Consider the following 21,678-nt stretch of genomic DNA (forward strand, 5'->3'; position numbering starts at 1 on the left):
TGAATTTTTTTAACAAATAAAAACTAATATAACAATTAATAATTTATATTTCTATTTATATTAATTATAAATATTTCTTATATCATATAATAATTTATATAATTTATTTAATATTTTTTAAGTTAAATTTGATTCTCTTATTTTTAAAAGATTTATAAATTTATAATTTGTAATTTATAATTTACAATTTAAAATTTAAAATTTAAAACGGATATTATAAACATACAAATTGGAAAACGAAAGTCCCGCGTTTCACTTGAAGTCCCTAATCCCTAATCCCTAACTCTGCATCTCCTCCTTGAAGCACCTCCTTCTTGAAGCACTCTGCATCTTGGCGGCACTTCTTCTCGATAAGTTTGATGTTCCAGGTGGAGTCGTGTGCAGTGTGAAGTAATATTTGCATTTTTGTGGGTCAAAATCAAGGAACTCTCATGCAAAATCGAATAGCATTACAATGTTTCACAAATATCTTTTTAGTTTTTAGGAGTCAAGATACCCATTCACTAAATTACGACTTCCCCCTTTCTTATTTTATGCATCTCAATGTCCATTTCTGCCTTCTAAGATGTTAATTAATTTTATGTTTTACATTTCAGTTACATTTCAGTTCCTAACTCTCTTGGAACACACCACTGGTCATCACGGGCTCTCTCCTCTGCATGTAGCTGCTGCCAATGGTCGGATCGAGGTTGTTCTTGTTCCTGTTCCTTGATTCCTTTGTCTTGTCTTGTCTCTGGATTTCAGTGGTGTTGTGTTTTTGTTGCTTTGTGTTTTGATCATGCTGGTGTTTTCTTAAAACAATAAAATAAATAAAAAAAATTGGGCAGGTTCTTTTAATGTTGTTGGACAGGTCTTCCAATGTTGATATATTGAATCGCCAAAAACAGGTGCCTTTCTTGTCTCTGTTTATCTTTGCCTGCAATTGAACTCTTTTAAGTTTTACTACATGTTTGGATAAACTTCTTTACAAACATTTATAAGTAAATATAATAAAAGTCTTGTTGGATACAAACTTGTAACAACTTTCAAGAGTTTATTATCTGCTAAAATTAAAGAGCTTTTTTCAGTAGAGAAGATTTTAAAAAAAGTCCTAGTTTGTATTCGATCAGACTCTAAAGGTCTAATTGGATAGATTTCTGCAGAAAAGTACTTTACGAAAAGAAAAATAAGAAACAAAGCTAAAATTAGTTTATGCATATGCTAATTTGTAGAAGGTTTTTCTTATTAGCTTCTGCAAAGTCTTATTTTTAATGTATGCATAAACTAGTTTTAGCTTATAGAGCTTCTTATTTTTCTTATGGTCGTAGATAAATATATCTTGTCTATTAATGTTTATGTTTTCTGCTGTCTCAATGTTCATATAGAAAACTATAAATAATTACATCACAATATGTATTAGTTTTTCTTTACTATTGTTTCATCTTGCAATTCTTTTTATTTTTAATTTGTAGCAGAGCAGCACCGTGAATAGTTGAAGCTGAAAACAAGATTTGAATCACTTCAAAGAACCCAAAGGTAAATGCAGGATTCAATTACTTTAATATTGTATTTATCCCTGCTACTATAGAAACATTAGGAGTTATGATTTGCACGGTGCACCAAAAGAAAAACAACCCTTCACTGACAAAGAGAATTAGTTGTTAATGAAATTGAAATTTATTTTTTGTGGCTTTTATTTAATAGCAATAACTCAATTTCCTGTATCTCTTGGTTGGGCCAAAACTTTAATGGCTAAAGAATAAGTTTAATATATTTGTAGACTCTATTTTTTTATTTATAGAATTTTAATAAGGTTCTTAAACTTTTAAAAAAATATAATTAGATCTTTAGTCTTTTTACAATTAATAATTAGACAGACAACCTTTATTAGCCTTCTCGCATTAGTCCCAATTCAATGCACGCTCACCAAATGCAGACTTATACTCATGATTCATGAATGTATGATCATACTATCCTATACATCATCAACATATAAATAATCCAAGAAGAGTTTGGGAGATAAGGTAGAGAGTTTTGATCAAAAGAGTCAAAACTCCAAGCATTGGAGAACAACTGGTTTTCTTCTGTGCTTGGATTGGTGTCCCATGTTTCTCTTCTTAGAGTCATTAGTTCCTCCAAGAAATCATGGTCATAGAGCTCCATCTCTCTCTCTGTTATTGTGAATATGATAATTCTTTAAGAAACACCTTTTTAGTTTTGAGAATATGTAGTATAGTGAGGGTGAAGAATTTATAGGGGAGTACAACGAGGGTTGTGGCGTATGGATTATTATATGCAATGTAGTATGTGTGATGATGTATTCATTAAAACCTATGGCCTAAGACAGAAATGGAATCTGCTTTTTTCATTTCACAGCGATTAATGTCTTTTTCACCGAAATCTCTGCAATCAAACACAAACTATATATTTAATTGGTATTCTTGGAAAACTCTGACCGTCGTATCTGTCTGGAAACAAAAAGAATGGAGTTACTATCATAAAACCTGCCAGGTTCTTTGTATGTTTAAAGCTATGCAATATAAATTATTGTAAACAGAATGGAAAACAAACCCTTTCCACCTCTCTCTCTCGACCCTTGAAAATAATTTCTTAGATGGGTCCCACTCCCCAATGCCTCCAAAATTTGGCATAGCTCACGAATTCAAATGAGTTGGTACTCTTCTTTTGTTCTTTCTGCACTACCTCTCCTATCCAATTCGCTTAATACTTAATTAAAATTGTAATTTCATAGCCAATAAAAAACCAGACTATCAATTTATACTTAATTTTCTAGTTAAAAGCCATTAAGCTAAAAGTATGGAATCATCACCCTCTCGTCACTAGGTAAGAATAGGACATTCTATAACATAATATTTACGTAGATGATAGTATTATTGTAATACAACCTCCTATACCTTCCAAAGGATTGTTATTTTTTGGTTTATGCATTTAGTTTATAGTGGGAAATATGCAACATCGATCAGAGCTTGCACTCTTCAACTACTTACCCTTTTTCTTAAAGTGAAAATTGTTCATGTAGAAGTAATTCACTAGTCTTTTTTCATCTTAAATTTGAGAAGTCCTTTCGTATTAGTGTACCTATTGGTTTGCTCTTTTCCGTACGTAACTTCTTCAACATTTTTATAGCACACTAATTACTTATCCTATAGGAAATTCTAATCTTACAAATTAATAGGAAATTCTAGTTTCAAAGACATTCTAAAGTTACATATTAGAATATTTTATTGGGAAGATGAATTTATATTCCCGTGCTATTGGATTGATTATGATTCCAAAGAAAAGTACTTCATCTCTCCGAGATCAAACTTCTAGAACTCGATCTCCATATCTAACTTGAACTACTTTTCATTCCTCAGTTTTTATACTTATATTTATTTAAGCTTTCATTCTGCTCTGCCTCACAATAGAATTTGTAAATAGAAGAGGTATTGAAGTGAGTTCATATTTTCACTTTACAGAGCCCTGCAGATGGTGTAAGCAGATTTAGAACAAGTAACATAAGTCTTGTTGATCTAGCTGGGTTAGAACGGCAAAAATTAACAGGTGCAGTAGGAGACCGTTTGAAGGAAGCTGGCAATATTAACAGATCACTTTCACAGCTCGGGTATGGTTTAAAATGTGTGTCTATACATTGATATTTGATATCAGAGTTGAAATACAAATTACAATCAATCACAAATAATGAATAGCTTTAACTTTTTATGCTAATGATTACTTTAGACTTCTTTTTTAATTTGGATAAGTAATACCAGAAAGGTAATGAAGTCTGCATATATAGCATGAGTTTGAATTAATTTTCTATTCGATTAAAATCAATAATAAAATCACTTAAAGTCAAAACAAAAAATAACTTTTTTAACTTTTGACAGTAATTCTGAGTCTGGGAATTGATTATATAGAAAGTGTCTGAATATAGTATTAGTATGATGGATATGCGTCAGCAGTTATGGAGGTAGAATCTAAGTTTTAGAGTTATGAAATGTATGTATGGGACATGTGCAAGTGTAAGTCCACAAAGAGATCATTACTATCTTCTTAAATGGAGTCTTATAGATGCATCCTTGTGGTTGTCAGTTGACTCGAATTCCTTTGGTTACAACAGTCCTCTTAAGTGCTGGGAAAAGGTGCCTCTCATATTGAATTTTTATTGAAATATAAATAGTTATAGTATTAAAGAATTAAGAATTTTGGTATAATTAACTTTTGAACCGACAATAGTTAAATTAGTTAAAAATGATCAATTTTTTTTCTAATTTCTAGTTGATAGTCTACTGTTCAAACTTAAATAAATTGTCAAAGTTAGAAGCAGAGCAGTATATTCCTTCAAATAAAAATATCCTATGTATATTCTTATTTATATAATAATTGTAACAACTTTCTATGGTGCACGTGCTTATTATTTGTATGCTAGCAAGGTTTATTTTTCAGTCAACTTTCTTTTTTTCCAATAATTCATTGCAATTTAATGCTTGTTTTACATTATTATTGTAACTTTGGTATAACACATTCCTGAATCTTCTTTGCAGAACCCGTGACATAAACATAGTAGTTGGCCACGTACATGTTTTGAATAGTAGCGAAAGCATCATACAATATCTAGGAGTTTGATTGATTAATAACTTCTCAAAGACCCTCGTCAAGTATTTAATTGTTTACTATTGCAAATATTTTATTAATTTTTTACTATCTAGCTGACGACGAATAATTCTATTTAGATGTGATCATGTGAATCTGTCAACTAAGATCTAATAAGTAATTATCTTATAATTAATAACATGTTTAGATATTACTATATTTATCATATTTAACTTATTTTGATTATATCATTAGTGATGTGAAATTTTTAATATGCACCTTTTATTCTAAGTATTGAGTATCTCAAATATAAAATTACTTTTCAATGCAAAAATACTTTTCTCTTTTTGGACCACTAGGATGCCATTTTAACAATCTCAAATTTGCTTGTTCATGTCAGATTTGTGAATGTTCACTACTATTTGCTCGACTAGAAGTGCTTAACATAAATCTATGAAAGCTAATTTCAAATATGTTTATATTAATAATGAAGTATTGTACGGAATTACTATGGTAGCCTGGTTTGCATAATTCCAACAATAGTATAATATAAAACATGAAATAATAGTATAATATAAAACATTAAGATAGCGTTGGCCAATTGCATGGGCACATGATTCTGAATGACTTTAAACTGGTTAAAAACCAGTTTACCCCAACAGATTTGAATATAGCGTTGGTATGCAAAGGGCATATGACAATATATTTAAATGTTATTAATATGTAGAAGATGAATTCCATTCCAACACCTTTGTCTTTCCATGTTCTAATATATTTGTTATAAATATACAGAACATGAATTCTATCCCAGCAAGTCGTCAATGGATGTATGATAGAATGTATATGGGGAGAAGAGGTTTAAAGGAATCTTTTGTACATGGGGTTGAAGAGTTTATAAGAATAGCTTGTCAACAACAAAGCTATATTAATGAAGGGAAACTTAGATGTCCATGTGCTAAATGTCCGTCCACAAAGATTGATGGTGTTCATACTGTGAAGGTTCACCTTTTCAAGTATGGGTTCATGCCGAACTACTACATTTGGACTAATCATGGTGAAGAGATGGAAAATGTTGACAATAATCTCATAGGTGCTTCAAGTATTGGTATAAATGCGACTGAAAGTGAAACCTCTAACTCAATGCATGATATGATGTGTGATGCTCTTAGGCAACATGGGGCATTTGACATACTAGGAAATAATAACGTGGAAGAGCCTCCGAATGAAGAAGCACAAAGATTTTACAATCTTTTATCTGAGGCAAATTGTCCATTGTATGAGGGATCATCAGAGTCTAAGTTATCAATGTGTGTAAGACTTTTAGCATGCAAGTCTAATTGGAATGTTCCCGATGAATGCGTCGATTTTATAACAAAAATGTTGTTGGATGTGACTCCTGTGAATAAATGTTTGCCCAAAAATTACTATGACACTAAAAGATTAGTGTCAAAATTGGGACTGAGTGCTAGAAGGATAGATTGTTGCGAAAATTGGGCATATGTGTTGGCATCAAAATAGAAGTACCTCTGGTGTTTTACGTCATCCCTCAGTGGTGAAGCCTGGAAGCACTTTGATCGAGTGTATCCAGATTTTGCAGCCGATCCTCGCAATGTACGACTTGTTTTACGCTTAGATGGGTTTAATCCATACATTCAATCAACAACTCCACCTTATTCTTGTTGGCCGGTAATTGTAACCCCATACAATCTTCCCCCTAAAATGTGCATGACAAAACCATTTATGTTTTTAACTTGTCTTATACCTGGTCCACGGAATCCAAAGGCAGCTATTGATGTGTATCTAGAACCATTGATTGACGATCTTAAAAAGTTGTGGATTGGTGTCCAAACCTATGACATTTCAAAGAAGCAAAATTTTATGATGAAGGCAACATTAATGTGGACTATTAATGACTTCCCTGCATATGGCATGTTGTCTGGTTGGGGAACTCAAGGTAAATTGGCATGTCCACATTGCATGGAGCATTCTAAAGCCTTTACATTAGAGAATGGCGGTAAAAATTGTTGGTTTGACTCACACCGAAGGTTTTTACCCACCAATCATGCATTCAGGAAGAACTGAAAAGCGTTTATAAAAGGCAAGGTTGAAACTGATGCGCCACCACCTACATTGATACCCGATCAAGTTTGGCAAAGAGTTAGGGATTTACCTTTAGTAACAGAAAATCCTAGCTTGCCTAGGTTACAAGGATATGGGGAGTCACATAATTCGAGGAAAAGAAGTATATTTTGGGATCTTCCTTATTGGAAAGATAATATTTTGAGACACAATCTTGATGTGATGCACATTGAGAAGAATTTCTTTGATAACATATTGAACACTGTTATGAATGTTAGTGGTAAAACGAAAGACAATGAGAAGGCACAGATGGACCTAGCTTTGTATTGTAGTCGACCTGACTTGGAAATGAAATTGCAACTGAATGGGAAAATGTTAAAGCCAAAAGCAAATTACACTTTACCTATAGAGGAATCAAAGATACTTTGTCGTTAGATAAAAGAACTCCGAGTTCCGGATGGTTATTCATCCAACTTGGCAAGATGTGCTGATGTCGAAAAGGGAAGGATGCATGGCATGAAAAGCCATGACTGCCATGTTTTCATGGAGTGTTTACTTCCTATTGCATTCAGTTCATTACCAGTGCATGCTTTAAATCCACTAACTGAAATAAGTCATTTCTTCAAAGACTTGTGCTCTACCACATTGAAGGTTGAGGATTTGGATAGGATGGAACTAAACATTCCAATTATTCTTTGCAAATTGGAAAGAGTATTCCTTCCCGCATTCTTTGATTCAATGGAACATCTACCTATTCACCTTGCATATGAAGCACGACTTGGTGGTCCAGTTCAATATAGGTGGATGTATCCATTTGAAAGGTACTACAATTATCATACTATTCTATATAACTAGTATTGTTCAATGTTTATGAACCCTAACCTATTCATATAATTTTATAAATTTATGGGAGATTCTAAGCGATCAGTGAAAAATAAGGCGAGGGTTGAAGGATCGATATGTGCATCTTACATACACCGTGAAACAACTCATTTTTGTTCTCATTATTTCCACAACTCCACGTTGTCATCGCAAAGTTGTAGAAATGAATTGGAAAATGAAAGTGATAGGTGTCCATCATCGTTGTCCATATTTAATCAACCAGCTCGTCATTCTGGGAAGCAAAAATCTCATTGGTTAAGCCAGCAACAATGGAAGTCAGCCCATGTTCATGTTTTGATCAATTGTACAGAAGTTAAACCATATCTTGAGTCAGTATTTTCCAACAATTGATTTTGTAGTATAGTAAATCAAACTTTCTTTTTGAACTGACCACCTCATTCATATTTTTTGATAGTTCATTCCTACAATTAGAACATATAAGTGAATCAACAGCTCCTTCTCGCATACATGATGATTTCCCCAAGTGGTTTAAGGATCATGTACGTAGCACAAAATTTATTTTACTTTAACATTACTTATATAAAACATAACAAATACTTTGTTGAATATTGTAGGTTTACAATGAACCTATAAGCGTCAGAAACCAACACTTGAGAGAATTATCACTTGGTCCGTTCATTGAGGTTAAAGAATGGCACACTCTATATGTGAATGGCTATAAATTTCATAACCATGAATGGAGTCAAGGTAAAAAGACAATAAATAGTAGAGTTTATGTCAAAGGGCTTACTGAAAGAGGTGATGATGACTTCTATGGGGTCATCCAACACATATATGAACTAGAGTACAATAGTTCAAGTTCTCCCAAGAAAGTCATGTTATTTTATTGTGACTGGTATGATCCATCACAAAGAGGTACAAGAGTAGATCCCAAATATAATGTTGTCAATATTCGCATGGATAGAAGATATGTGGCATATGATCCATTTATTATTGCTCATAATGTAAGGCAAGTTTATTATGTCGCATATCCAACATCACGAATAGATAAATGCGGTTGGTGTGTGCCAATTAAAACAAAGCCTAGAGGTCATATAGAATGTCATGTGGAGGACGATGTACCGTACCAAGTAGACCAAGTGTCACACGTCAATGAAGTCATAGAAGTAGAACCTATTTTAGGCTTCCAAGATTCACAAATTCTTGTTGAAGAAGAAGATGAACCGTCCGAGATACAACCAGTTCATTTGGAAGAACATATTCAACAAGGGGAATTTGAAGACAATGATTTGGAGCAAAATTATGATGATGAAGAAGGAGAATTTGAAGACTATGATTCCGAAGAGGACAATGAAGAAATGGAGATGGATAATGAGAATTCTGATTCGTCTGACTAGGATTATATCTATTATAGAAATTGTGAGTAGGCAAATATCATGTTCAATTGTAACATCAATGTTTAATTAATATTTATATAAAACCAATATATATTGTTTCTCGTAGTAATCACTTGATATTTGCATTGTTTTAATTGCTACATAGTATTTAATTATAATGTTTTAAAAACCATTAGGTAACATAATCATGTTTAATTCTATGTTGTGAAATGTTTAAACATTGAATCACCACAATTTGTTAAATTGTTTTTTTGCAGATAATGGCATCAGGAGGTGCTGATAAGTTTCCCCAATGTCCTTCACTTGGTGGCAACAAAGGAAAAAAAGGGGAAAAAACCAAGGTATGTTCTTAGACTACCTAAACAAACAACCCAACCACTTGTAGGTTTAGAGCCCATAACTCCTCAAACTGAAATCCCTGCACCCATGCCTCACCAAACAGAAGTTGCTACGAGCACACCTCCCCAAACCCAAAATGCTAGAACCATACCTCCTAACACCCAAATTGCTACTCCCCCATTACCCCAAACCCAAAATGTTGAACCCACATGCTCCCAAAAACAAAATCAGTTACCTTCTTCTAGAGCTTCACATTGTGAACCTAGTAGCAATGCATCACCAATGTCAGTACCCTCCAGACTTTTTGAAATTCCTACTGGAGATGAAGAGCAAGTGTCCAACAATGATACATCACCATTCAACAATGAAGATCCACCAGCTGGGTCTATTCTTCCAATGATTGAGCCTTGTAATGATGGGTAAAACTTATAATTTTTGCTTTCTAAATCCTATTTTTTCTTTCCCAGCATTGAACTGATTTAATTTTTTTTCCTCATTAATTAGGTTTTATCCAAGCAGGGTAGCATCTAAGGCAATCACATTGACTATTAAGCAACAATTTGTTGAGCCATGGATGACTTGGGGTGCAATGACGGAAGAACAAAAAGATATCTTCTTTCAGCGTTTTAAGGTACATAATTTGTTTATTATCATTCTGTTCTAAAGGGATTACGTTAAATGCACTAAGTTTGTAGTCATGAATAATTTAATTGCTTCCTTATTCTGTTTATGCAGAAAAAAGTTTCATGGAGACGTGAATATGAAAAGAAGATAAAAAAAATATTTCACACAAAAACATCTCATAGGCTTTCTGAAATGTTCAAGAAAGCTCGTCAAATAAACAAGAAGCCTGATTGGATGTTTGATATAGTTTGGCAGAGTTTGATTTCCCAGTGGATGGCCCCAGAATTTAAAACAAAGAGTATCCAAGCTCAAAAAAATAGAGCATCTGAGAAAGGTGAAAGTCTGCACACAGGTGGCTCCATCACCCATCACGAGCATGCTATGCGGATGGTAATTACATTAAACTAATATATTTTATTTAATATAATTTTAGAAATATGATGATTAACTATTTATACAATTATAGTCACAAGAGTTGGGTCGCCTTCCACATGTTGATGAGTTGTTCCACCAAACTCATGTACGGAAGCTTACGGGTGATTTTGTTGACCAAAGATCTAAGCGAACATATGTGAGTTATTTTTTTCGTATTATTGCTTTATTCTGAAAAGAATAAAGCAATCTAGGTGGGAGCCTCGTGCACTGGGCCGCCCTTTTTTTATTGCTTTATTCTTTTCAATTTTAATCATCTTTGATAAATGTCACTTCTAAACATCTTTATTTGTGAAATAGGATCAATTTGAGACTATATTTAATCAAGCTAGGTCTGAGGCTGCATCTTGTACGTGAGGTTCTGAAACGTCTTCTATGGACCCAGTTCAGGAAGAAAGACTCCGCAATAAGAGTTGGATTGCTGCTGCTGGTGGGGTTACAGACAAAAGAAGACTTTATGGGGTTGGAAAAGTCGTTTCTCCATTGAAAATGGTGGATACCTTCACAAATATATCTTCTGCTCGTGCTACTGAAGATTCAGACAAAATTATTCAATTGGAAGAGCAAGTCCGTAAGTCTAGGGAGGAGGCTCGTCAATCTAGGGAGGAGGCTCGTCAATCTAGGGAACAAAATGAATGCTTGCAACGCCAGTTTCAATCCCTGTTCAATGCTGTTCTACCTCTCCTACCTTCTGATACACAACATATTTTGCAACAACAAGTGGATCAACAATTTCATGACAACCACGATGACCAACAACCACCACCTACTGGACACTATGGAGATGACTATTAGTTAGATTTTTTTTAGATTATGGATCCACAACTATTTAAATATTTTATTATGTATAATTTTATGCAAAAATAGTCTTATTTTACACTATGACATGGAAACTAATTATGCATAATTGCTATGGGTATTTAGATTTTAAAGATGTTTGATTTTATATCGTGGTTATAGGATATTTAAAGAAATCTGAGAAGTGATTTTATTAATATTTCTGACCAGGTAAAACTATTTATAAAGATTGGTCTGGAAAGGTAAACAAAACAATTCATGCTATGTTGAAATCAGTTATCTACGGAAATTTTCGTAGGTAAGTTATCTACGGAAATTTTCGTAGATAAACGCATCCGTAGATAAATTTCGTAGATAAATTTCGTAGATAAACGCATCCGTAGATAAATTCTATATCCGTAGATAACGTTATCTACAGAAGATTTTCCGTAGATAATGTTATCTATGACCTTATTATTTATGGATTTTTTTTCATAGATAATCCGTAGATAATTATAAGTTATCTACGGATTTTCATCATTATCTACGGATTTTTTCCGTAGATAATGCTGATTTTTCTTGTAGTGTTAGGCTCTATATCCATTTCAATAGCCATTTCTTTGGTGGATTCTAATGCAGATGCAAAACCATTTTACCTATAATTTTTTAAATAAGGTCTCTTAAGTGATCTATAACATCTATATGCATATCTTTAAATTGCATAATCTTACTTATAGAATTAATTGTGAAAAGTATATCATACCAAATATTCATTCCTAATAAAAATTCAAAATTCTCCATCTCATAAGTTGCCAAACACATGGCTTCACTCTTTATCTTAGGATCTTCACTAGTTTTCGATAATTGAACAAGTGCATCCCTTATTTTTGGTGCTTGAAACTTTATGGCTTTAATATTTCAAGTAATTTTAATAATAAAAAAATAAAAGATATAAAAAATGTAAGATATGTGTCTTATAAAATTTAATTTTTTTATTTAGATATTTGTTGAGGAAGAGATTTTCCCCCCTATAATCTTAATTAAGTGTATGGAACATTTCCAAGAGTGTTCTGGGCATTTTATGTTATTATGAATTTATGTTGTTTTACTATTTCATTTGGCTACGTAAATTCAATGATTTTTATCCTGTATTAGAAAATTCTTGATTTTTTTAATCTTGTTTTGTAAATTACTTAAAACATTCACTTTTAGTTTTTGAGAAACTTAATATCACAATTGAAGGTTGTTTTCACAAATTGAATTTTGCATGAAAAATACTATTCCAAACATTCTCTCAAATTGATGTTGTTCACGAAATAATGTTTATTACTACATCAATATGATTGATGCAGACATGTTAACTAATAGCATGTGAGGATCAAGGATGTCTTCTTCAAACAATTATGATCTTAAGGTATGTTGAGTTGTTTTTAATGTCATTTTAAATATATGATTAAAAAAAACAAATTATCATGAAAAATATAGATTGTGATACTAAAATTGGTAAAATGACTTCTTTCTAATCTTAGTGAAACTATAAAATTAATTGCAGGTGTCATGACTATTAACTAATGGAACTTATGGAGTTGCAACAGAAGACTTAAAAAATTATGATGTAATCCATCTAGTGGGACTAAGAATTGGTGTCATCTCTTTGATTAACATATTCACAGATGTTACAAACAATATTAAGTAGCTAAGACTTGGAAGGAGTGATGGAATGTTTTGCTAACAAGTTTGTGGCTATTATATTCTTAGAAGAATACCCAATTTATTTATTTATTTATTTTTTACATTTTCTCTTGTAATAATGACAAAGCATATCTTTATTGATTAGTTTTATTTACATTTTGTTAAAATATATATTATGAGAAAATTTATAATATAATCATTTAATCTATTTTTTATGTGTATTTTATTAATGCATTTTTGCATAAATGAATTATTATATATATAATTTTGCAAAGGTAAAATAATAGGGTAATTTGTATGAAAAAGTAAAATATTATAGACAAAATTGAAATCAATATCATAATTAGAAAATGAAATTAAAGACCAAAATAAAAAATACTATATTATTATTAATATTATTTTAAATAATAATTACTAGTTGTGACAAAATATTTTGACACTAATGGTAATATCTTTATTATTTAAAACTCTTAATAGTGACAATTAACTTATCACTATTATATTATTGTATATTTGTGATAACTTGATTTTGTCACTGTTATATATATAAATATTAGTGACAATAATTTTCTCACAATAAACACTAATATTTGTGACATTTGAAAAATCGTCGCTAATTTAATAGTGACTCGCGCATTAGTGACGATCGCTGATAAATCAAAATATCGTCACAAAATGCTTTTAGTGATGAATTTCAAACTTTTAGTGACAAATGTGGTTATCACAAAAAAATAATTTTCTTGTAGTGATGGCTGAACACTTTGAGTGATATATTGATTTAGCCGAGATTTCCTTTCCCAAGTTCTCTTTCTCTCAAAGCTTGTTTCTCTCTTTGAAATTTTTTCTTTTCTCTTATCATCTCTTGAGTATGGTGAGAAATTGAAGAGACTTATCATTCTTCAAGAGTGTGACGCCATTAAGGAGATTCTCCACATCATCTTGTTTGGTGAAAATGGCTTCTAGCATCCATGGAAGCCACTGAAAAAGTTTGAAGGGGTCCAAGAGGTGAAGATCCTTCCTTAGAATCTTGAAGGAGCTAGCTACATTAATCTTGTTTCTCCTAGGTTTTCTATCATAAGAATTTTGGAAGAGAGAAAACTCAATGATATATCTCATATATTCATCAAAAGTGACTGGATTATACAAGAGTCCTATATATAGGGTTTATTAGCTTGTGCTACAAGTTACTCCAACCTAGGTTAAAAATAACCTAAGTTAGATTAACTTGAACTCAAGACAACTAATCCTAGTCTACTTAACCTATTTGGCCAACCCAAGCTCCACATATCACTTTCTTAGATCTAGAATCACAAATTAGAGCTTGCCATGTGGCAAGGCAAGGAAAGTATAACTCATGTCACCATCCTAGATCTAGAATGGCCAATGAGAGCTTGCCATATGACATGCCATGTTTGATGAAAAAGTTTGACATGATTGATATTCATCTTATGTCTTACTACCTTGACAACAAGAAGACAAAGACATCTTTATGACTTAAGAAGGTTATGCTATGTAGATGATTAAGAAGTTATGATGAATGAATCTAATCCAGTTGACACACAAATGGAATATAAAGTCAAATTATCAAAGCATGGAGAAGGAGAAAAAGTGGATCCAACACTCTTTAAGAGATTGATTGGAAGTTCGCGATATTTAATTAACATGCATAAGACCTAATATTCTCTACGCAGTTGGAGTTGTTAGTAATGCATGTAGAATCTAACAATCAATCATTTGAAGGTGACAAAGAATTTCTTTAATATATCAAAGATACAACAAATCTTGGCTTCTACTATTTTATTTCTGATGACTAAAAACTTGTTGGATATAGTGATAGGGACTGGAGTGGACATGTGGTTCGTGGTAAAAACACAACTAGCTTTGTGTTCTACATGGGAGACATTACCTTCACATGCATTTCAAAGAAGTAACCAATTGTTACTCTTTCTAGCTACTTGTGAAGTGGAATACGTAGCTACTACCTCACGTGTTTGCCATGCAATTGGTTATGAAATCTACTAAAGGAGTTGGGTTTGTTGCATGAAAATCATACCAAGATTTTTGTAGAAAATAAGTCAACAATAGCATTAGCTAAGAACTTAGGTTTCCATGACCAAAGTAAACACATTATATATGCATTATCACTACATTAGAAAGTGCCTAACAAGAAAGGATGTGCATTTAAAGTATGTGATGATTCATGATCAAGTAGTAGATATCTTCACCAAGCCACTTAAAAAAAATATTTCACCACATTGAAAAGCTTGATTGAAGTAATAAAATCAAGGGGGAGGGGGTGTTGAAATATAAACATGATTTTGGAACTTATTTGTCTAAATAAAAGTCCAATTTCTAGAAACTTGTTAAGGTCACATTCTAGAAGTATTTTGAAAAGAATCTTTGAAGATAATTCTAGAGAACATATAAAATTATTTGTAATATGTGAGTAGGTTTGAATTTTTGAACAACTTTCTAGAGAATCATTTGTAGCCATTAGATTAAAGATGTGTTGCCAAAATCTTAGCTATTGATTGAGGAGAAGCAACTAAAATAAATAGAAATGATATCTTTGTATGCAACCAAAATCAATATATGTTCAATTAAAAATATAAGTTGTTTCTCTAAATTAAAACGTATAGTGTTTATCATTTTTCCATACTTCTTCTATTAATAAATTTTTATTCCAACAGTTTTCAAATTCTAATAACTAATTATATTTTTGAGCTATTCAAAAAATAGGAACATTTTATTTTTTTATTTTTTTTTTCTTCACTTCAAAGTATTTATGATTATCATTCCTAGCATCCGAAGAAGTAATTATAATAATATTAGTTACATATGATATGACATATTTAGATAAACTTATACATAAACCTTATTTTAAGATAAGATAAAATAAAAGGAAAAATGAAATAAATTTTTTCTTAAACTACAATTAAGTTATTCATATGATAAAAAAATTATTTTAGAGATATTAATAAATGAAAGAACTTTTATAATTATGTTACAGATAAACTAATTTTAACTTTTAAAAAATTTAATAATACTATTTTTTTTTCTTTTATATATTGTTCTCCTAAATATGTATTTATGTTAGTATTTAATTACATAGCAGTCTTATACATAAGATATGAATGTAAATAATTTTTTATCTCTTCCAATCAATTTTAAATGATACTCATTGATGATTTGTATCATCCAACACTACAGTCTACAAAAGTATTGAAACTCCAACATGCAGCTTCAAACCAAACTAGCTCAAAAGCAGTCATCTTTAATTACAGTATAATTTAGATAATTCAAATTCAGCTCTCACTCGTGATGACCCCATTTGTCAGTTCGTTAAGTCTCTCTCTTTCTGAATAGCCTGTATCTTGTGATACTGATACATAATAAAACTAACTATATATATCATCACTGAGAAGATCCCTTTATAACCCATCCTAAAACTGATTGATCGCTGAGTGAGTATCCAATCGCTGTTGCGGTGTTACTGAGTGGCCCCTTCCCCAATTCAATGCTTCCTCCTGCAGTGACCTGTCCTTGCCACCACCAACGAATGCTTGTCCTACGGGTGCCCCAATGCAAGTATAGTCGCTGGTAAGAACGTGACCCACATAGTAATCGTTAACTGCATGAGAATAGGGCAATGGAGGTGAGGCATATAGAAAGTGTTGGTGCGGTAGTGATGGTTGTGTTGGCATGTGCAGTGAGGATGAAGCTCCAGACATGTATCTTGGGAATCTTAGACGCATTGTCGGGTCACCCATGTTGCTTGCAGGATGAGGATAGCCCCCTAATGCTATTGGTTGACAGCATCTGAAACAGTTGTACATTTAATTTACTTGTTCAAAAAGATAAACTATTAATGTGGAGGAAAACAAGTTTCAAAAGTTTTGAAATCTAAAAAATGTGGAAGAATTAAGTGTAATGTTAAAATTTTTGATTCATAGTGAAATGGGAAGATTCTTTACTAGTGTTTTTATTTTTATTTTTTATTTTCTCTTTCTCCTTTTTAATTACCAAAGTATTATTAAATGTTTTATAAAAGATACATTGAAAATAACTTGTATTTTTTTGTTTTATTTATTTTCTTTACAAATATTTGAAAAATAAAAACAACTTCAAATTATATAGTGACAATTTAATAATTAAAGAATGAAAATAAAAAAAAACTGTAATAATTTTTTACTAATATTTCTAATGTTCTATAAAGTAAACATAAAGTTAATGTACATGTATTTAATATTTAAAACATAAAAATTATATTTAATTCATTATTTACTCATCTAATTTCGGAAACGTATTTACAATGATATTTTATATATATTTAAATCATTATAACTGATTTTCTAACTTCTTTTACCCAATTGTTGATACATTATGCTTTCGTATACACTAACTTTTGTATTTTTCCATTTCTTACGTGGCTATTTATTTTAATATTCTTTTTTTCTTTCTTTCAAACCTAAAATCCAACGATGTTATATGTATTTCATATAACCACATTACTTTGCAGGATAAAACTTTTATTTTTATTGTATTATTTCTTAAACTAAAAAGATAATTAGTGATCTGTTTGTTTAAATATTTTTTTATAAAAGGATTTTTTTTAAGAAAAAATAAACACATTTTTATTTTTTGATGTATTTCTTTAAACTTTCTTTTAAAAATAAGTATTTTTCTTTATTTTGTGAAACAACTCTTTTCTGGTTATTAAAGAATTGCATTTTTAATTTTTTTTTAAGTAAACAGGCCTAATATATAGAACGATGTTAAAAGAACTTTAGAATTATTCATTAGTTAATCTTCATAACTTCAATGTGATTAATAATATTGTTCTCTTTATCCTCATAATAATTTATAAGTGTGATATTTAAAAGAAAAAAGAAAAAAGTCTCAAAATAAGTATCATAATAATCTTCGTAATATTCTTTAAAAAAATATTATGTTACATTTCATATAAAAATAATAATCATATTTAAAATTTATATTTCATCTATTTATTAATTTTTTTTTAGTATATATAAAACAATATATCACGGTGTAGAAACTTATTATAGCATGGAATGGGTATTTTAAAAGAGAGTTAAAACTTAAAAAGATGCATCGCAAGAAGAGTTAGGGAAATAGTACTTGCATATACCCCAGGTACAAAGAGAAAATTAGAAAGGACAATATAAAAGTCAGTAATAGTATGTATGTTCATACCCTAGCTGGGGGGCAGCTTGGGTGCTTATGCTATGATCGTTACGGTAGACCAGCTGACGAGCATGGTTCAGGGTCTCTGTTTCCCTCTCTGCACCACAGACAGACACACAAACACGCATCAAATCAAACAAGGAAACAAAAACGATTTCCTTTTATTTAAAAAATGTACCAAGAATTTCAGCACTACGGCCTACAATTTTGTGATTGAAATGACAATGCTTCATATGATCAAATCATTAACAACCATCCAGTGTTTCCATTTTTTAAATGTCTTTTTATTTAAGAGAATATTGAATAATAGACTATTTTATGGTTTTGTTTAATTGGGTTATTTATTTATTTTTCATAAAATGGGGAAAATAGAAAAACAAAAGGCTAAAGAGGACTAGCTAGCCTTGGCGATGGCGGTTCATGTGTCCCCCAAGAGCCTGTGACTTGCAGAACTTAAGGGAACAAAATCTACACTCGTAGACCTTCTCACACTCTTCGATTGCATCCTTGAAGCTGTCTTGCTTTTTCCTGCAGTCTGAAAAAAAAAAAAAAAAAAAAGCTAAGTTACTAACTTCCATGACACCCCTCTTTTCCGATACCCAAATCATGAATAAAATAATTAAATTTAATTAAAACCTAATTTTTTCTTTGATTCCATTCTCATGCATTTTCCATTATTATTTGTGTTTGGCTTTCATGTTTTAAGAAAGGTAAAGGAGGCTGGGGAAGACAAAAGGGAAAAATAAAATAATAGAAGAGAAAAACTGTAATGAGTGTTAAAATATGAAATATGATAAACCATGCATGTGGTATTAGTTTCTTCCATTTTGTTTCCAAATATATGATGAGAAAGCTGTATTGATTTGGTATCTATGGATGTCCCCCAAAAAAGAAAACCATAAAACAATATAACTTTTATGTTGCTTTGAACTTTTATAGCAAAATATATGTGGTATAATGTCAAAAAAAAAAAAAAAATATATATATATATATATATATATATATATATATATATATATATATATATATATGTGGTATATGATCATTAATTAAAAAAGGTTTACCGGATGAGGAAGTATCTTGGAGGAGTTGTTTGCCATCTCTAAAGTACTCATCAGGCAAGTTGTTAAGATCTAATGGGTTCTTTTCTGGTCTCCTGTTAAGGAACACAACAAAGTCAAGAGAGAGAATATGTGTATTCAAGAGTTAGAGAACGAGATAGAGAACATAATAATCAATGAGAATCAGTGAGAAGGTTTAGTGGGGGAAGACCTACATGATACCGACAGAGAGAGACAGAAAAATAAAATGAAGGTATGGGAGTGAAGTGGGGGCAAAAACTGTTTCAGATCCGAAGGTAAAACTAAAACACTATACACTTCTGTTTGAGACTCTGATATATAGATGCTAGCCGAGTGATATATGGTGGAAGATAAAGGAGTTTTGAAAGTTTTCTTCAGTTCCTCTGCCACCCTTCTCTCTCTCCCTTAAACATAAATTAAACTAATGAGTCTCGTGACTATGGAAAAAATAATTCAAATTTGTCTTGTATTTTTATTTTATTTTATTTTAATTTCCTTCCTTTTTTATATATGGGGAGTGGAATTAATTAAATACGAAAATTAGCATTGCTAGTTTCTTTTGGTTTGGTTGAGACTAAGAAGAAAGAAAACAATGGCACAGAAAAAAGTTTCAGTAGTCCTGAAGCAAGTTGCCTTTATGTTAATTATTATTATATAGTAACACTACGGATTCTCCTTACCCACTGTCTGGCTCTATATAGGTCCCTTTTGCCCTAGAGCTAGCAATAAGTGGTAAAAAAATATATGATTTTTTATAAGACTAAAAAAAATTAAATTAAGATAAGACATCACTTAAAAATTTGCGGGAGGATTACAAAATGCCTACCCTATTTTTAGCGCAGTCTTCAGTGAAAAGAAATAAAACACAATAGAAATCAGAAGTTTTAGTTAATAGGAATCAATGGATATAATCTTATGTGTCACTCTGCTTGTGGGTCCAAATATATATGAAATTAATTAATAATTTAAATGAAATAGTGTATAAACAACGGTAATAAATGAAAAGCTCAAATGAAAATCCTTTTCCCACAAAGGATGGAAAATCAAATGTACTGTACACATCTTTGAGAATTAAAGGCTGCCTTAAGAGTGAAAGATGACATATATCCGAGAAAGAAACGAAGACATGGCATAGGGTCATAGAGATTTTGCGTGGTTTATGTGCTCAAAGAAGGGCGCATGTCTGAGAATGTGTCATGTATGGTCCACAATTGCTCAATACCTCCTGATGGGTTTAAAATTTGATCCAGGGGACTTCGACTTGCATCAAGGAAGGGTTGCTATCAGTATCTATCATTAGGGTTTTTTGCGATCTAGGTTGATAGACGCAACCCCACATGTTGTTTTATTTTTTGGAAGTTGCGATATCTCATAGATTACATATACATAGTCCTTTTCAGCCCATGGTTATGAAAGTGAACAACTGGATTTGAATTATCTTAATTTAACATATTCTTCATTTTACTCTTTGTTTGCTTTAGATTCTAAATAAAATGCATCTCTTCTAAAAAAATGAAAAAGAAAGAAGTTTTACATAACAAATAACGTGGTGACATTTTATAATTTGAAATAGTTATTTTACATTAATTTTAATTTGAATGGATGTAGAAAAGGTTTTTACTGCAATATTCTATTTCGAACCAATATAATGTGTAATTTTTAAATTTTATTTGAGCTTTTGTTTTGCTTAATTTCACTTTCAGTTTAGATATGTTGTGTTGTTGACGTTGATAATTTTTTTTTTTTTTTTTTCAGATCGAAGAAGAGCAAGTCTTATAGAGGAAGATTGGGAGGTGGTATAGGAGGATGAAGCCGAGTTTGGGGTGGTTCTGGATGGGAGTTGAGAAGGGGTGGGTTTGGACGGGAGGGGGGAGAAGGCTTGGATTGGGGGTGGGGAATTAAGGATTCAAGGACATGTGGGGGGAAGAAGACTTGTAATCCTTTTACCTATTTTACTTGTGGGGAAGATGTGGTTATGCCAAGCAAGCCAAGGAGCACTTAGCAGAGGGAAAGAAATGAAAACACATGGATAACGATGTTAAACTTTTGAAAAACGTATCGATCGTCACAAATAGTAAATAGACAAGAATTTAAGTATTAAAACCAAGGACCTACTATTTTGATACTACTTAGGAAGATAATAAAGTGAGGTTTGAGATTCATTATTAAAAGAATATTTTTAGAGTTCCTGATGGAACCAACTTCTCCATGAGAGCTAGTGGTTGATTCCTTCTCTTTTCCAAAGTTGATACGATGTGAAGGATGATCTCTTCAAGGGTATGAAAATGGAGGATTTGGTGTTTGGGAAGGTGAAGGGTGATGCACAAAATAAAGGAGAGAAATGGATGGTGTGTTTGGTGGTGTAGTTCCTTTAGGTTAACTCATTTCACTTAGGATGATGAAGGCCAACCAAGGAAGACCCAAGCTCACTCTAGTTAGAGAGGAGAGGATAGGGGGCCATGGAGTTCCTAGGGGACTAAGGAAGGAATGAAGAGACACAAAGGCTCACTCAAATTCATTAATTTCCAAAGTGGCTACAAGGTGGGTTACCTAAAGTACTTATAGGGAGAGAAAGACATCTAGGATTTCTTGGGAGCATTTGGCCGAAATTTTGGAGTCCAAATGCACCCTAAATG

General features: G+C 31.6%; 2 protein-coding genes and 1 non-coding gene across 4 annotated transcripts; 2 read left to right on the forward strand and 1 right to left on the reverse strand.

Annotated features, from left to right (window-relative positions):
• The first annotated feature begins 216 nt into the window (after window positions 1–216).
• LOC145953162 (uncharacterized) lies at window positions 217–10,731 on the forward strand. 2 transcript variants are annotated; one of them, XM_083066898.1, is made up of 9 exons: window positions 217–688; window positions 828–887; window positions 1,452–1,515; window positions 3,459–3,604; window positions 9,152–9,652; window positions 9,738–9,864; window positions 9,969–10,247; window positions 10,324–10,428; window positions 10,590–10,731. In XM_083066898.1, the coding sequence occupies exons 5-9, from the start codon at window positions 9,321–9,323 to the stop codon at window positions 10,644–10,646; spliced, it is 900 nt and encodes a 299-aa protein (XP_082923024.1). In that variant the 5' UTR covers window positions 217–688; window positions 828–887; window positions 1,452–1,515; window positions 3,459–3,604; window positions 9,152–9,320; the 3' UTR covers window positions 10,647–10,731. The 2 variants fall into 2 exon arrangements, with proteins under 2 accessions (XP_082923024.1, XP_082923023.1); XM_083066897.1 differs by having other exon boundaries at window positions 1,455–1,515.
• Window positions 5,189–7,089, forward strand: LOC145953402 (uncharacterized). The gene is made up of 5 exons (XM_083067345.1): window positions 5,189–5,254; window positions 5,368–5,973; window positions 6,094–6,261; window positions 6,358–6,589; window positions 6,674–7,089. Exons 1-5 carry the CDS (start codon window positions 5,189–5,191, stop codon window positions 7,087–7,089), a joined length of 1,488 nt encoding a protein of 495 aa, XP_082923471.1.
• A 4,141-nt stretch (window positions 10,732–14,872) lies between the features above and the next one.
• On the reverse strand, window positions 14,873–20,784 carry LOC109791925 (uncharacterized). Its single transcript, XR_014430622.1, has 4 exons — window positions 19,237–20,784; window positions 19,025–19,116; window positions 17,970–18,495; window positions 14,873–16,577 (listed from the first exon to the last, which is right to left on the reverse strand). It is a non-coding gene; the product is annotated as an uncharacterized LOC109791925 (transcript).
• Between the last annotated feature and the right edge of the window lie 894 nt (window positions 20,785–21,678).

The sequence above is a fragment of the Cajanus cajan genome, chromosome 11 (genome assembly GCF_000230855.2).
Source record: "Cajanus cajan strain Asha chromosome 11, NIPB_CcT2T_4, whole genome shotgun sequence".
NCBI classification, from domain to species: Eukaryota; Viridiplantae; Streptophyta; class Magnoliopsida; order Fabales; family Fabaceae; genus Cajanus; species Cajanus cajan.